This window comes from Lithobates pipiens, unplaced genomic scaffold (assembly GCF_037356315.1).
Source record: "Lithobates pipiens isolate NorthernLeopardFrog02 unplaced genomic scaffold, aLitPip1_a1.2 Scaffold_1, whole genome shotgun sequence".
Lineage (NCBI taxonomy): Eukaryota > Metazoa > Chordata > Amphibia > Anura > Ranidae > Lithobates > Lithobates pipiens.
Window position 1 is genome coordinate 57,571,154 of NW_027507685.1, and position 18,121 is coordinate 57,589,274.

General features: G+C 42.8%; 1 protein-coding gene across 4 annotated transcripts in view; it reads right to left on the bottom strand.

The window, feature by feature from the left end:
- Positions 1-18,121, bottom strand: part of PLS3 (plastin 3) — a 132,163-nt gene that overhangs the window by 33,887 nt on the left and 80,155 nt on the right. For all 4 annotated transcript variants that reach the window (XM_077448119.1, XM_077447882.1, XM_077448041.1 and 1 more), the window contains 3 exons: positions 15,646-15,809; positions 3,048-3,177; positions 1,460-1,592 (listed from right to left, as the gene is read on the bottom strand). In XM_077448119.1, coding sequence (XP_077304245.1) covers positions 1,460-1,592; positions 3,048-3,177; positions 15,646-15,809 — 427 coding nt within the window. The remainder of the gene's footprint in view (positions 1-1,459; positions 1,593-3,047; positions 3,178-15,645; positions 15,810-18,121) is intronic.

An 18,121-nucleotide genomic window follows, 5' to 3' on the forward strand; every position in this document is an offset into this window, starting at 1 on the left:
TTCAAAAAAGTTAGGATAGGGCAACAAAAAGCTGGCAAAGTAAGCAGTACTAATCAGAAAGAGCTGGAAGACTATTTTGCAACCAATTAGGTTAATCTGCAACAGGTCGAGTAACATGGAGTATAAAAAGAGTCAGTATCTCAAAAGTAAAGATGGGCAGAGGTTTATCAAATCTGAAAAGCGGCATCTAAAATTGTTGAACGATTTCAAAATAATGTTGGGACAGGGTCAAGTAGCCCACTCTTTAACACTCTGTAAGGCAGCTTTCACACCGCAGTACAGAGGGGCCCACAGCAGGGGTCCAGTGCGTCCCTGTTCACCATTTCAGGTCCGATTTTGGCGCAAATTTTTGGCTGAATTTGGACCTGAAATGGACCAGAACACACACAGGACTCCTGTGCAATTCGCTCTGGAGCCGCTTCGGAGATGTGTGAACTGGCTCCAATCTCCTGACATGCGGCTTGGATGCAGGAAACCTGTATTCAATTCGCAATAGTGTGAACCCAGCTTAAAGGTCTGGGAACTGAGGATACCAGTTGCTGGGAGTTTTGGGAGAGGCGTGTTGTCCCAATCTTGCCTAAGCATATGTTGCCCTAAAAACTGGACATATCTTTCAGTATTGATGGTGCCTTTCCATATGTGCAAGCTGCCCATTCCATACATATGAATGCTGCCCATTACATATGTACTCCCCTGCTTTAAATTGGTAAATTACAGTAGGACTATGGTCGTAGTCAGTAACGCCCTTTGGATTGCAGTAGCTTAGAGCTTAGAAGTCTGTCTTATGCTGTTGCCCCTTTGCTTTGCACTAATCCTGATAAGCTTACAGCAGGACACCATGAGGTCACAGGGGGTATGGCTGAAATAATGGTTAATGTTCAACAAACCCTAGCTTGCCAATAACTGCATTGGACATAGCTAGGCACTGTCCACCTTGTTCTCGTTGGGCTCACCTAATGCCATGGCCACTGTCGCTCTGCTGTGATGAGTGAAATGGAAAATGTAGTTCCCTACAGAAGGTGCACCCGCTAGCACAGATCTCAGAAATTAAATGCTAGCTCTGCCAAACTCCTTCCAACATCAGTATTAGGATCCTGCGGCAAAGGCGTAGAAAGGTAAAGGGGGGGGGGGGGGGTACAAGTTTGATTCTTACAGGGGTAAGAATTACTTTCATGCTGAAAGCATATATGAGACTTATGGGTATGAATGGGGCCTGAATAAAAAGACATGATGCCTTTACTATAAATGCTAAATGATTAAACCTGCCACTATTCAAGCTACAGTAAATATATTAGCTTTTCCCATTTAACACATTTATAGTAATGTACACTCACTTCTACTAAGACATGTTTCATTAATGTAGCACAAGCACACTTCTATAGTAGATTAGAACATGAATAAAGAATTCTCTAAAGGGCAAGCTGCTTCACAAATACTCAGGCTCTTCATGAATACTCACCAAAGCACAATGCCATCTCCAAGTGCCCGGAATAGGTCATTGGTGTTTGGATTCATGGGAAGGACATGTTTGCAGTCTGGGTCATTCTCTAAGGCTTTATTTATCCAGTTGACAAAGGCATATTTTTCTTCCTCTACAATAGACCACAAAACTTGTATGAACGACAAACACCCAAAGCTCCATTCTTATTAAAACTAAGTATATTGTGTTAACATGTAATATCACTGAAACCATAAATGTAAACATTCATCGCTACATCCCCTGTAAGCTGAGAGCCAACCACATTTATTAACCATGAATAATTTGGTTTGTGTGCTTTGAGACACTATGCTGACAAAGCACAGGGGCAGAGATCTGTCACTGCATCATGACGTAGTCAAAACTATGGGGGTTATTTACGAAAACGTTATGGTGCAAAATCTGGTGCAGCTCTGCATAGAAACCGATCCACTTTCAGGTTTTATTGAAAAAGCTTGAGTATAGCCAAAACTTGTTTGGCTGTACTTCTGTGGATCATAGGAGTGTAATTTGTTTTGAGCAGATCGTGAACTGAACTCTGCTCTCTGCCGACGTCACCAATGTCACCCCAGGCAACACATCCCGACAATGGAAGTCTGGATCCGCCAGGTGCCTGGACTGAAACCTGAGCTGGTCGCTCCACCACCTCCACAGCTCAGCGCTCCAGTGAGCAAGGAGGGAGAAGAGCAGAGAGCTGTGACTGACAGTCTACAGTTTAAGGGAGCTCTGAAAATTGAGGTCTTTGATCGCTTGGTTCTCAGTGTGGAGGAGGTGGGGGACAGATGTGGCATCGGACCTATGCTGCAGCCACTTAGGCAAGTATGATGGAGGAAATAAAATAAACTTCTGTATTCTGAATAAGCCGATACTAGAAGCCAATTGGCTACCATGCACAGAGTCACTAGATCCTGAGTACTCAAGTTTTAGCAAAGCTCTTCCTGTGTGGAGAGTAGTTGCAAATCTGAAGGTAGATAGATAAAATATAGGCAAAACATTTTTTTTATAGTATGCTTACATTATATGGACAGCCATTTTCAATTTTTTTGAATTGTAAAGTAAGTGTAAGGTAATGCTTTCTCTGCTGTAAAATTGTTTGAAAGACCAACCACAAACTAATATAGGCAAAACTAGTTTTGGATAGCGTAAGGGAGGGTTATAACCCCTGTCAGTTTAGGAAGCAAGAGGACATTTTTACAAATAAGTGGAATCCCTTGGGTACCCCCGGGTCACAGGAAGTAGTGTACCCATTGGAGGATTTCCCGTTATTACTTTTCTGGGGACAAACCAATAATTGGGATATTCTTTTATTTGCCCTTTCAATAATGGTAAACAGGACAAAGAGGGTGAATCTCCCTAACAGGAACACAGACAGTAATAAAATGACCGGTAGGTGTTCTAATCCCTCTCCACTCAGTCTGAAAAAAAAAAAAAAAAAAAAAAGTTTTGCCTTTAGTAGTACTTCAAGTCTTTTGAAGCAGTGGCAAATGAAACTGCAAAGTGCAGATAAATCCCAACACTAGTATGAAAACCTTCCAACTGTCCATTAGGCTTTTCTGCTGTGCTATCTTACCAGAATATGAGTGTTGTGTCCCCTCACTAGACAACTCCGAGGTGCCTCCAATTGCACAAATTCCCTGTTTGCGGTTTATTGCTTTCCGGAATGTTTTGGCAATGTCGCTGCTCTTCAGTTCTTGTACAAGCTGCAAAGAATACAGAAAAATCATTTGAACCCAAGTTTAAACTGGAAAAGACAAGTGTACTATCTGGCATTTCATCTCCATCTGAACAGGCCATGACTTAAAATTTAAAATCTGCATTTGTGCCCACCAAGGAAATAGCTACTGGACCATAACCGGTTTTGGTTTTTCACATGGAAAAAATAAAAACTTGAGGAGCCTTGGCTCATTTTAATTTAAAGTGGTTCTGCACCTTTAAAAAAAAAAAAAAATATATTAAAAAGCCAGCAGCTACAAATATTGCAGCTGCTGACTTTTAATAAATTGACACTTACCTGTCCCAAGATTCAGTGATGTCGGCGGCAGATGACGAGCAAGCGCTCGTCTCTGCTGCCCCCGTCGCCATCCTCTGTCAGGGAATCAGGAAGTGAAGCATTGCGGCTTCACTGCTCAATTCCCTACTGCGCATGCGCAAGTCGCGCTGTGCGGCTCTGCTGGTCCCCGCTGTGTCCTGGGAACTGTGCGTTTCCCAGAACACAAGGGGGGGGGGGGGGTGGGCGCACTTGTTCTGGAAGTGGGTGCGGATTATCCAGGTAACTGCACCCCCCTGAAAGGTGCAGGTTGTGGCACCGGAGGGGGGGGGGGGGGGAAGGGATCAGATGAGCGGAACTTCCACTTCAGGGTGGAGGACCGTTTTAAGGAAGCATTTACATTTAGTGTCATTGTTAACATTTCTAACATATTTCCTTGATAATGTAATCCACTGGAAACTATTTTCCTTTTTTTATTATTTTTTTTCCACAAGGGAAATTTGCCAACCCATCAAAACCATGCTGCTTTGTTAATATTGTCTTTGAAAAAAAAAAAAAAAAGGAAAAGAAATTGGCCTGGTTGCTATGGGTTACTGCAATTGGCATATAGTAGTAGAAATGTATTTTATTTTTGTACAGAGTAGGGAAGGAATGAGCCCCGTCAAGTTTTTTTTATTTTTTGAGGTATATTTCTGCTGAAAGAATGATCCTCTTTTTGTCCTGGTCACCACTGACAAATTTGAAAGGTTGACACCAAAATAGCTGAAAGGATATATCTATCTATAGAGGCCGGTCACAGTGATAACTGTCCAAGGCCCTGTTCATACCAGTGCGGCTTGTCATGCAATTTGACAGTTTCAAATCGCATGACAAGTCGCACCCCATTTATGCCTATGTAACTGTTCAAATCAGCGTGACTAACTTACATGGATTTTGAAAAGGTTGCTGCTTTTTTTTGTTGGCAATTTAATGTTCAACTCGCATAGACATCTCTGCATAAAGTTGCACAGATGTCAGCAAGCCACACATGAAAGTGCACTGACTGGTGACTTTAAAAACGCACTGAAGTATCGCAATTTCAAAGCCACATTCAGTGTGAACCAGGGCTAAGAGGAAATGTTCTCTTCTTGGAAAGATTTCCACTCACTTCCGGTTGTGTGTTTTGGACAGAAAGTAAGGAGAAGCTCCAACGGGACAAAAAAAAAAAAAAAAAGTGGGGGGGGGGGGGTTAGAGCGGTTCTTACCATTAACTACACTATCCAATACTGAAAAAAAAGAAAAAAAAAAGAAAAATGGCTAACACACCAAGTGATTACACTATGTCAAGGCTGGTTTGTTTACCAAGTCATGACAATAAGTGGTTTCTTAAGCTAGACTGAAAAACTTGAAGTACACTTAGACTGAAATATGTCAAACACAAAAAGTTTAATTGAAGAGTAAAGCAGTCTTGTACCAAGCTGCTAGGATTTGAAAGGTGCCCATTTGTAATCTGCCGAGACTGGCTTAAAGCCAAGTTGGTATAAAATATTTGGCAGCTGTACAATTGTACAAAATAGCCACTACAGTTCTAAAACCATTTGTTTTTACTCCAGGTTTAACAAGGGAAACTAACGCTGCACAGTTCAAACAACATTTCATTAGGGTCACAGGCCAAGACTCTGCTACTAGATTCAGCAAACACTCATGTTTCACCAACCATCACTGGTGTAGGCAAACTTCAACATTTTGTAACTTGTGGCCAGGTACGGTGCAACAACAAATGCTACCTTTTCGAATGTTAGGGCTTTAGACCCTCAGTCTACTAACCTTCATCACCCAACCTAAGGTCCATGGGTCACAAGCAGTCCTTTGACATATGCTTTGTGGCTACGACAGTCTCAGACCACTTCCTGTAACATCACATTCACAAAATATTTTGTGTGGTCCTTTGGCGATGGTCAGGGACTGCACATTAGGCCTCCCATATCCAATAAGTTGACCAGAACTGGTTTAAAAGATACCCATACAGAAGGCTTTTGAGCAAAAGAAGAAATATGGAGTCCGCTAACCTTCTAGAAATGCTAACCACCAGTTTCTCTCACCCTTTAACACCTAATCACAAGGACAGGTCAGCAATGCCAAAGCCCCCTTTTCCACATTTTTAAAGGGTCATTTAGCCATTTCAAAATTATTATATTACTATTTATGCATGTGCAATTTTAAAGTATATCTAAAACTATAGGAAAGGGAACCAATACAATCTCTGATGTTTTTATTGCAGTGTCTGTCCTTACTGAGGAAAATTAACCTTTACTTGTCCTTTTAAGGATTGTGGCTGGGACAAAAAAGTGATGGGAATTCCAAAATTCCAATATTTACCATCAAAACTGAAATGGAGGGAAAAAAATAAAAAATATTCCAATAGTGGCACCTGTTCTGTTGACAACAAAAAGTGACATTTTGTTACAACAGAACACAGGGTGATCCAGCTGAACAGAAATGGAGCTTAGTTCTAATAACAATAAACTGAACGATACCAGCATCGGTTCAGTAGCCACCTGCTCACCAGATGACACTAATCTTTATAACCTCAAACCCCTATAACAGACAATTCTGTTAAGAAGCTGATGTATCGGTCTGTGTGCTCAAAGCCTTTTCTACCGTTGCACAAGTTTATTTCACATACACACCCTTCCTGCACCTTATAAAATATGCAGTACTTTATTCTCTCTAGTTTGTTTTAGAGAAGAACAATTTTTACTTTTAAGTAGAAGGCATAAGGAGAACGTGGGTGAGCACTACTGTACTTAAAAGTAATCCCAGGCAACAATTGAAACTAATCAGCGAGCTCTGAACATTATCCAGAAAAACACTGCAATTGTGCTAAATGCAGATCCTTCGCTCAGTATTGTAAGGAAAGTCCTTTAATTCACTAGTTTGAAAGAACTTATGTTAAATATCATATGGGGTGATCTCGGGATTGAGTCCATACCTCAGACATGTCCAAAGTCCGGCCCAAGGCCTGGTTTTGAACGACCCGCCTGGTTATCTAAACATGTATATCTTTTGTGCCCCCCCCCCCCCCCGACGATCTCTCAGCGCCAGGGCCACAAAAGATATATAGTCCGGCTGCCTCGGAGATAGGAGGCGGTACGAGTGCCCTGCACACAGGAGTATTTCCTGTTTACATGGCAGCCTCTGTAATAGGAAGTCCTGTCTCCGCCAATGGACAACTGTCCTGTCCATCAAAGGAGGCGGGACTCTTAAAGAGGCCGCTGTGTAAACATGAGATTCTCCTGTTCTTTGGCACTCGTCCTGCCCCCTTGAAGGCTGCACTGATGGCAATGGTGAGTACATTCCCGGCAATGGTGGCTGCTGCATTCCCGGCAATGGTGGGTGCGCAGATGGGCGCTGACCCTTATTTTGCTTCAAAGTTATTTAAAATTTTAAGTTTTTTTCCTGAAACTTCCCTCTTAAAATGAAGGTGCGTACTATTTGCCAATAAATACGGTATATCCAAATAACACGCCCGAGCTCATCTCTTAAACACAGCCACAAAGGCTAGAGAATTATTGTTGGGCTGTGTATTAGTGTTTGAACGAACACAGACCGAATTTTAATGGTTCAAAGAATGTCAGGCAAAATGGTCAGCCCTCGTGCATGTTCACTTCATCAAATCTGGCCCTCTTTGAAAAAAGTTTGGACTACCCTGCTGTACCTGAAAGGTTGTTTACCCAATGCACAGAATGTATGAAGGTGAAAAACCTTTAGCACCACTTTAATGCACAACAAAATATGGATTAATGCACATATGTTTGTAGTGCACCCCCTTAAGGGCTGCAAATGAACTGGGATCATCCACCCTGCACAGCCAGGCAAAACTATTTTTTGCAGGCAGAGAAGTTAGCGAATTTGTTTTTATTTGAGGGCAATAATGTGGATAGGAATTGGAGGCCCACTTAACTTTAGCACTTCAGGGACACTTCCTATATACAACTCATGCTTGCAGAACCCAGATGGATCATTGTGTGAAGATCTGTGTGTCACTCAGATTAAAGGCAAGGGCCTATTACAGGCAGGAACCCAAGGCCCCTTGGTTGTGTAGAAAAAAAAAAACATAAGTTTCCAGGTTGTATGCTTCCTCCTGTGGCTACTGATCCCAGCTTCAACTATTCAGGCACTGCCACCCCAGCATAGTGGAAATTACCAAGTCCGGCAGACCTCGGCACCTGGCTTTCAACAGCCATGCTATTAAAACCAGCGGTGGTAAAGCAGGATGGAGTATCGGACCTTGCGATAGATTCTCGCATCGGCAACCGCCAAGGAGCATCCGCCATCAGGCGTATCAAATCGGCGTACCAAGGATGCCGAGGCCCATCGGTATTACTGTAATCCCCCTCGGCCTTCATTCTGTGGAGCAGACGTGGTAACAGTTTGAGCGGAGGGAAGGCTTAAATCTGCCGGTACTGCTCCCATGGAGCCACCAACGCGTTTGACACGTCAGCCCAAGGATCTCTTCGCCTGGACACAAACCTCATCACCTTTCGACTGAGCAGAGAGGCCAGAAGATCCACATCTGGTGTGCCCCATTGAAGGCAAAGAAGCCTGACCACCTCCTGATGTAGTGACCAGTCTCCTGGGTCCAGCATCTGGCAACTTAGATAGTCCGCCTGCCAGTTTTCTACTCCCGGGATGTACATGACCGACAGAGCCGGTACATGTCACTCTGCCCACCGAAGGATGTGCGTGACCTCCTGTGCTGCAGCGGAGCTTCCTGTTCCTCCTTGATGGTTGGCATATGCCACGCCGTGGCATTGTCTGACTGGATTCTGATCGGACGCCCTCGCAGACTCATCGAACATGTGGAGAGGCATAGCCGGATTGCTCAAAGCTTCGAGCCCATTGATCGGTAACTGGGATTCCTCCCTCGACTAGAGGCCCTGGGTCGATTGTACTCCCTGTACTCCATCCCAGCCTGTCAGGCTGGCGTCTGTAGTGATCACCGTCCAATGAAGGGGTAGGATTGATTTCCCGAATCAATTTCCCAGACCGAAGGGCCAGAGATCTCAGCCACCAGAGAAGAGCCCCTGACTAACTTGCTCACCCGAATCTGCAGATCCAGGGATAAAGGAGATTTGTCCCATTTGGACAATATCTCCTTCTGCAAGACTCTGGTGTGAAATTGGGCGTACAGTACTGCCTCAAAGGAGGCTACCATGAGGCCCAGAACACGCATGCAGAAACACAGCAATGACCATCTGCAGTTCATCAACAACTTCACTGCGGCTGAGAGAGTCTGCAGTTTGTCTGAAGGGAGGAACACTCGCTTCCACGGAGTCCAGTAGTAAGCCTAGGTACTCCAGGTGCTGAGTCGGCACTAGTACCGACTGAGGTTCAACACGCACCCAAATTCCTGTAGAGTTTGCGAGGCAGAAGCTGCTCTCAGAAGGAGATTGTCTAGGTAACCCACGATTGCAATCCCACATTGTCGCAACAACGGCAAAATTGGAGCCAGTATCTTGGTAAAGACTCGGGGTGCTGAAGCCAGGCCAAAGGGAGAGCCACAAACTGGTAGTGGTCTTCCCCTACTGCAAGTCGCAGAAACCTCTGATGCCTGAGGCATATGGGTATGTGCAGGTACACGTCCAGAGACGCCAGGGAGTCCCCTTAATGGAGTGCAGCGACTACAGAGCCAACAGATTGCATTCTGAATCTCTGTACTTTCACAAAGCGATTGAGGGCTTTTAGGTCCAGGATTGGACATACTCCTTCCTTTTTGGGGACTACAGATTGGAAAAGAATCCCTGAAACCTTTCTGTTTCTGGAACGGGCACCATCACCCCGCAGCTGAGCAGGACTCTTACTGCCCCAAACAGGGCCTCCCGGTGAGCCTGGAGTAAGGGGATGCTGGAGGGAAAGAATCTGTTTGGTGTCCAAGAGAGGGACTATCTTGTAGCCCAATAAAATTAATTTGCGGACCCACTGGTTGGACAGCCGAGAGGCCCACCAAGCTGCAAACTCCCGAAGGCAACCCCCCACCCATGTGACAGGAACCTTCATGCGGTAGCACTTTTGTTCACAGGGAGCCTAGGCCCTTCTTTATTAGGCAGAAAAGAAAAAAAAAGTCAGCAGGCTGAGGGGTTATTGCTAGAGGGACCACCCCCTGGGCAGAACTGTACAGTTCTGTTTTTCACATTACATGTTTTGCCTAGTGCACTCCTGAAGTTAAGTGGCAAACAAATTGTCTGTTGACCATGACTAAAACCGTTCTGTCACATGAATGCCCAAAGTTCTCCATAAACAGAACCATAACTTCACAAATGTAAAAAGACCAACATATCTACTTAACCCCCAGTCCAGGAACCTGGAGAAGGTGGGCTGACTTCAGCTTTCAAGTGGTTAAATAACAGGATGAAACATGGCCCAGAAGTGCAAGCAGAGGGGGTTCATTAATGTCTGCCCAAATATGAGAAAGCCTCCTAATTTAATCAGGCCGAGCCAGTCTACCATGACTTCTGAACATGCATGGCTGCTTTTTTTCACAAATTGCCAAAAACCAGCTTCCTCAGGAATATGAAACAATTTAGGGTCTAAAAAGCTCTAATTACATAAGCGCAAAGTATCAACTTGAGTGGAAAGGTCAATCACACTCTACGCAGTCTTGACAGATGACAAAAAAAATAAAAAAAATTGTAGCAGTCTAGTACGACTCTTGACATTTTCAGTTTTGTGGGCATATTTGCACCATATACACCATGAACTCCTAGAAAACATGATCAGGAATGGCAGACAAAAAATGGGAACTAGCCTGCCATACAGAACTAGAAAACCACATTTAAAAGCCACTTCCACCTTTCTGACCATTTTTCAAAACATATTTAGAGTATAACATGAACCATCGTCTACATACACAGCTCCCCAACACTCCCTTCTTTTAAAGAATTGCAGAGTTCTTCACCCCACAGCATCCTGTCACATTTGGCATTGACAAGGTTGTGCGTGGCTCTGCCCACACAACCACAATGGTCATTTACAGACAGTTGTGAATAAAAATGCTGCAAATCCCCATCATCCATAGATTTTCTCATTGGAGCACAAGTGTCAGGACATCACTGCACTTGTAGTCCATTGCTGATGTAATGCTTTGCAGGCTCAAATGCAAAAATATATAACTGCACATGTGTAAATAAAAATGTATCTTTTGCAAAAGGTAGAATTCTCCTTTAATAATTTGGCAAAAACGTAAGTAGGGACAGAATCAGTAGATGAGTTGCTCTCAGATTCAACAAAGTACATCTTTACAAAGTAATTACCAATATGCGCCACAGATGAGTATCTGAGGTAATCTGAGGTGCATGCATCTAGAGCAGCCTCTCAGCCTTTTCAACACAGAGGAACCCTTGAAATAATTTTCAGGGAACCCCTGCTAAAAAACTTGCTATATCTACAACTCAGTGTGATGTGAAGAATGCTCCTTACACTTGGCCATTGGGAAGAATTACCCCCCTTACAGATAGCCAAAAGGATTAATGGTGTTAGTGGGAACGTATCTAAGAGGCAGAACTTGCTCAAGGAACCCCTAACTTCTGGAGGAACCCAGGTTGAGATAACCTGATCTACAATACCCATATTGCTTTTAAATTATAAACCATGTTCCTGTTATGAGGTACTGTAAATACATTTTTATAAGCAGCAAAGCTAATTGAATATCAGAAACACTTTGAGGTTCCATTACCATTGGTTGAGGACCAGAGTTGTAGATATTTCCTTTCCCACTGCATTGACAGGGATAAAGTAGTTCCAGTTGTAAAAAGCTCAGCTATGATTCTTACAGCTAAATAAATGTGCTGACCCAAAAAGAAATATGCATTTTCTTTCTCTGGGCCAACCTCCTTCATGAAGGGGCAAGCACATGTAAAGATGAGTCCCAATACACCTATGTATGGTAAGGTTGTGTGCTTCTAGTTTAATATCTAGTTGTGAGCTATGGAAATACCTACAAATAAGTGGAGCAATTCTTATAGTGAATAGCACAGAACTCAGATTAAGGTTATATTCAGACATGTGTTATGGTAATGCTCAGTAACATGAAAGCTTAATCACATGTTGCCACAATGCGTGGCAACATGTGCGCAGTAGTGCTGTTTCGCAGTGCCAATTATTTTGAATGTCACCCCAAATGACTATTGTGCCACGTACACATGATCGGAATTCCGTCCAGAAAAAGACAGATGAGATCTTTTCATCGGAAAATGCGATGCGTATGCTCCATCGGAATTTAGTGGTCCGAATTTCCACCAGCCAAAAATGTATAGAATGTGCTCAATTTTCCAGACGGAAAAACTTTCTATCGGAAATTCTGATCGTGTGTATGCAATTGCGACACGCCAAAAATCACGCATGCTCAGATTTAACTAGGAGACAGAAGCTATTGGCTACTGGCTATTGAACTTCTTTTCTAGTCCCGTCGTACGTGTTGAACGTCACCGCATTCTAAACAATCGGAATTTGGTGTGACCGTGTGTAGACAGCTTGACCAGAATTCCATCAGGAAAACCATCAGAGCTTCTTCCGAACGAGAATTCCGATAGTGTGTACGTGGCATAAGAGTGCGCTGAAAGCATATTCAAAATGAGGAGGCTGCCTTAACACAGTGCACCGAAATAATGCAAGTTCTTTAATGCAATGCAAAGTCTGAATTGGCCTCAGGGAAAATTTAGCAAGATTTCCACCTTTAGCACAACCCTATCTATATACATATTGTATTCTGCCAAAGGACTAGTATGTTAACTATGCTTGTTCAGTATTGTGACCCTACACACTCTGGTCACACTGCATAGAACGTCACATGAGGCTACCATTTCCTGTCCCAGTTTTGCAGCTTCAAATGGAACCTGACTGCTCGTTTGAATCAGTCATCAAGTGCTGATTCACTAGGGAATAAAGCAGGCATGATCATATTCATTTTAGAACAGTCTGGTAAATTTCAACCGAGTACCACATTCTAAATATGTGCAGACTTTGGCTATAGGGTTTTGGACTGATTATTCTGCAACAGTAATATGAATGTAAACAGAAAACACTATTGGCTTTATGTATTAAAGAATCTCTAACACCCCTCAACTCAAAACACTCCCTGAAGGATAGGAAAACTACCCTTTGGTTTGTTAAGTTTAGACTATGTCGGAACTAAATCCAAATATAACCCATCAACCTCTCAGCAGACAAGGTCAAGGTTGTCCTTCACAGTCTAAGTGGACATCCAGTGAACGTCTGCCAGTTCCGTCTGGTCAACATTTTAACAGGAGCAGCAGACGGCTAATAAGTTGAACATAGCAGGTATGATGGGCTTCATGCTGGTACTTCTCAGAATTTGACAGATGTTTCCTTTACACTAGAAAAACACAAGCTAATCATACCACAAGCAGTTAATGGTTTCAAAGAACTTTTTTCCCAGCCCCAGCTTGGCCAACACACAGATCTCCTGCAGAGACCTATAACCCAGAAAGTAAACTTCAGAATGTACTGTGCGATTAGCTGGCAGTAGAGATGTAATGTCTGTCAAATATGCAGGGATAGTGTCAATATAAACATAATACATTCACACTCCCATCAAAAACCAGCTGTAAACACTGCCATTGTAGGAGCTGGGAGTCATGATGGAAGCCTTCCAGTTATTCTAGGACTGCACATTCTAGCCCTCATTCCTAGTCAGTGGTAGGACTTGCTCAATAGCCTGCCCAGCACTCGGTCATCATTATTCACCTATTACTAGAAGGCCATAAACCTAACCAATTACCAGCCAGCTCAGTACTGCAGCCATAACACTTTAAAGTTAAGCACTGAACAAGAAAATAAAAACCCGATAAAATACCTATTAGAAAGTAATTTTACCTGCCAAAGGATTTGCATTTTTTTATATCCAGTCCCAAGATCTAAACAGCTCTGCCACAAAGCAGGGCCCTGTCTGCCAGGGCAGAAGACCCGACTTTTCTGTTGGGTAAAATTAAAAGGTTTTGTCCCTTCTCCTGTTTGACTGGACAGTGAAGGGTTACAAGGTCATCTGTCACTCTGCTCTTTCCTCATATCAACATGCTTATTGTTTGCAAATGAGCACAACTTACTTGCTCCTTGTACTGCTTTTCGCTCTCCAAATACAGGGTATTTTATATCACTAATCCCAAGTTAATGAATATGTAAACCAAACATTTCATATTCCCGATTTGTGCCGGCTGTACCATGTACTTGTATGAAAAAGTATCCTATTCTCTTTGTATTACTTCCTTTATGTGAAATCCCTGATGCTCCTCTCCGTCTCTCCACTTTCCAATTACAAATTACAATTACACAGCATGGTCAGTTCTCTAGCTGTGCTGGAAACTCAGTCTGCACCTCTCCATTGATCTGTATTTTGTCCCGACATGCCCCAGATGAACAGCCTTTCACTGGGAAGCTCAGTGTCCTGCTGTATCTCCTACCCCAACGCTTATGCACTTCATCAAAAAAGTATATATATATCCTGGTGAAACATGTCGGATTTGGCATCATGAAAGATGCTCTATGCATTGTGGATGATGCATCTCATCTCGCTTGTGCATGCGCAGTTGATCACCTGAAGCCAGCAGCGACTATCTCGGCTGAGACAAGCAGACGGTGGCCCAGGGGGCCTGATACTTACACAGTGCTAACAAACTGCTCACTGGAGCCCCACAGACTCCGCTCAACAAATGGAACATAAAGCCCCCCTGACCGGAGAAAGATAGTACAGGACTATGAATATTTCGCTCCATGAATGGTCAGGTGAGCGGACCATAGGTCCTTTAATTGCCTCCTTTTACTTTGCCTCCTGCTGTTACCGCTTAGCCAGTTTTAGCCAGCTTCACAACAGCGTCATTGAGCTATTTTTCCAACAGTTAAACCCTGTGAATACATACAATTCCACTCTAGGAAACACTTTGTGCCTTTGGACTGGATACTAACTGTGGATTATAATCATCTCTCCACACTGACAGCTATGTTTTGCTACAATCCTAATTAAAGCGGTTTCTGTTGGACTAGCAACTTGACTCAACCACCCTTTAACAGGGGTCTTTTTGCTAAAGGGGTTTCCAATTAAACAGTGACAGGACGGACTTTGCTACGCATGGTGCATGTCACCAAGATCAACAGTCTGATCCATAAATATTGAGGATCAGGGACAGAAAACAAGGAGATCTGTTCAAGACAGATACCAGAAAAAACTCAGAGGATCCAATCCTGCCTTACTTCACCCACAACTAAAAGGCTGGAGATACACTAACTTCCTGCTTATTTTGTATAAAGGAGAACCCAATGCAGGAAGTGTAACACCATCATCTCCTTTGTATGTGGCACAATGGCTGAACAGTCTGTAATTTCTTCCGATCCAAGGTAACAAACGAGCATGAAATTTAGCTTATGTCAGCTTGCCAAACAGTTTTTGGTGGAGTTGGCATTTAGCAACCTAACAATGATGACATTTGCTAGAATAGTTAATGTGATCTAGCGTAGGCCGTTCATCTTAAATAAGCTTTGTTTCAACAAAATAAATAAATTCTCTGCATTTAACCTACTGTAAGGAATGTGACATTAGTACGGAAATTCTTGCTTAACGTGGAGTTCCAGGATAAACCTAATCATAAAAATAGCCCCCCCCCCCCCCCCCCCCTTTAACACCTATGCTGACTAACCTGTGAGAAAGATGTATCGATTTACCCATTTTAAGGCCACTGCGGTCCCAGTCACATTAACTGACTACCATGTGTTAGCCAGCAGAAGCTTTGGGGGGGGGGTGCCAAACAATAGATGAGCGATAGGAGCCCATTAGTCACAACTCCAGGCTTTTCTAGAAATTGTTTAGCGCAGTCTCCTCTTTCCTGAAGCCACCTCTGGCTGACAGGGGAGATGTGATTGGACCGAAACAACCTGAAAATAGGCAAGTATATACAGTACAATTTTCATACACAGGTTTGTGAGCATAGGTGTTATGAGGGAACTTAAGATTTGTTGGGGTTTAGCCTGGAATTCCACTTTAAGTCCGACATACAATTTTTGCATGCCTGTTTTGGACAGGTGTATTTTTACATTTTGCTAAGACTGAGGAATCCACAATAGCCAGTCTGCATATACAAAGGGAAAAACAAACATCTTATTGCGTCACTTCAACATAGAAAACAGGGCTTACAAAAACAAATTCTTCAAAGCCTATCTTCCCATCCTTATTTTTGTCGCCATCATTCATCAGCTTCTGAATGATCTCTCGCACTTTGTATCCAGGAAGAGGAAGGTTTGCTTCCTTAAATAGAAAATGAAGCTCATAATCTGAGATGAATCCACTGCCGTCCAGATCTAAAAACGGAACAAACACAATATTGTCAGATAATAACCTCACAGTCAGAGCCTTTCTAAATATACAACTTCAGCTGCAGGAAATCTGCAGGACAGAAAAACAAGAAAAAAAAAAGGGGGAGGGAAAAATTCAACTGAAAATATTGAAAAATATAATTTTATTAAAAATAGAAACCATAATTATTGTGATTATTCTGCCCATTAAAAGTTGAAAGCTAAAATATAGCTAATATTGGAAGAACCTTACTTATATTTAAGTGGTACTGTCTTAATAAACACCAGTCAGTTTTTACCTATGGCGACCCTTTCCTTTCTTTTGGGCTGTATGAATACCAATGTTGAGTGAGGACCTTGGATTGCCATTGTTCCTGTGACTGCACAAAAGTATCCACTGGGTAATGGTGTGTGGAGGTTGTGGATCAATGTGCCGTGCCATTCCATTGCCATCCTCAGAAGAAACGACCCTGGGGCTGGGTGTTCCCCACAAGCGAGCTAGCTTGTGCAAGTTGGTAAGCGTGCACTTCAGGTGGTGGTGGATTCTCACTTTATGCAATGTGAATAATACAGTCACAGGAGGAGAAGTACTTTACTTTGGGTGTCCCCACTTTATTGGAGGATTCATTTGCTTCCCTTATTACTCACTCGCCTTGGGAGTTGTTATACAATTAGTGTCACTGCAGTAATTCTGACACATTGTCACTTTATATATTTAGAGTGCAGCTCCTATTCTGTTAATGTATATATTTGTGTATATTCCACAATTGAGTTACAGCCACAATAGGGATTGAGCTACAGTGCAGTTTTTCTTTACACACATAGATATAGATTCAACAAGGTGTTAGAAACATTTCTCAGAGATTTTGATCCATATTGACATGATAACATCACACAATTGCTGCAGATTTGTCAGCTGCACATTTATGATGCAAACCTCCTGTTCCACCATTTCCCAAAGGTGCTCTATTGGTTTGAGATCTGGTGACTGGAGGCCATTGGAGTACAGTGATCTCATTGTCATGTTCAAGAAATCAGTGGTGAGAAGATTTGAACTTTGAGACCCGGTAGATTATCCTGCTGGAAATATCCATCAGAAGAAGGGTACACTGTAATCTAAGGGCTGGACATGGTGAGCAACAATACTCAGGCTGTGGCATTTAAACAAACCATTATGCCGTCGCCACCACCACCAGCCTGAACTGAATCTGCATACCATGGTCGTAACGAGTAGTTATTTGAGTTAGTCGCCTTTATCATCTCAAACCAGTCTGCCTATTCGCCTGACCTCAACAAGGCATTTTCATCCACAACTGACGCTCCCTGGATATCTTCTCTTTCAGATCATTCTCTATAAACCCTAGAGATGGTTGTGCATTAAAATCCCAGTAGATCGGCAGTTTAATTACCCAGACTAGCCCATCTGGTAACAACTATGCCACGTTCAAAGTCACCTAAAACCCCTTTCTTCCCCATTCTGATGCTTGGTTTGAACTTCAGCATCTTCACCACGTCTAGATGCCTAAATGGATTTAGTTGCTGCCATGTGATTGGCTGATTAGCAATTTGTGTTATCAAGCAATTGAACAGGTGTACCTAAAACACACACACACACACACACACACACTTCTGCATATGTTGCAATTGTTTTAAAATGGTCTCCAATTTAAAAATCCTACAAACACAGAAAAATACCAGTTGATCCTACCTAATATTTAGTAAGCTCCCATCTGTGTAGTGAGCTTACAATGCTGCCTCTGCTGCATTCAAATCTTAACCAGTGTCATCAGCCCTACCCAACTTGTCATCTACTGGGCTACAGAACCCACCAAGTCCTCCCCTGATCCCCATAACACAAGAGGGATATGTTCTGTAGTCCAGCAGAGAACTGGGAGAGGCTGAAAACAAATGCTTATGAGCTCACTGGATGTAAAGTTGGAGTAATTACAACCATTATTTGGCAGAATCGGCAGGTATTTTCTGAACATGCAGCAATTTTTTTTTATTTTTTTAAGAGGATGACACATGGAAAAGTGTGCGTTGAGAGGTACTGATTTTTGTTTTGTTCTGTTTGCCCAGGCACACTTTCAAACAGTAAAAGCTTCCTATAATTGAAATTTCAGGTTTGGGTAGATTAATATGTCAAAAATAAATCCAATCAGAGCAATTACCCCCCTACCCAGAATAATAGTGAAAGTTTAAGTCAGAGGCCAAAGTAGAAGGGAACAATTTTAGCCTTTAGCAGGTAAAGCTCACATGGCCAGGAATTTGAAGTCTCTGAAATCACCCCATAAAATGTTTTCACAGCGTTCCCATGT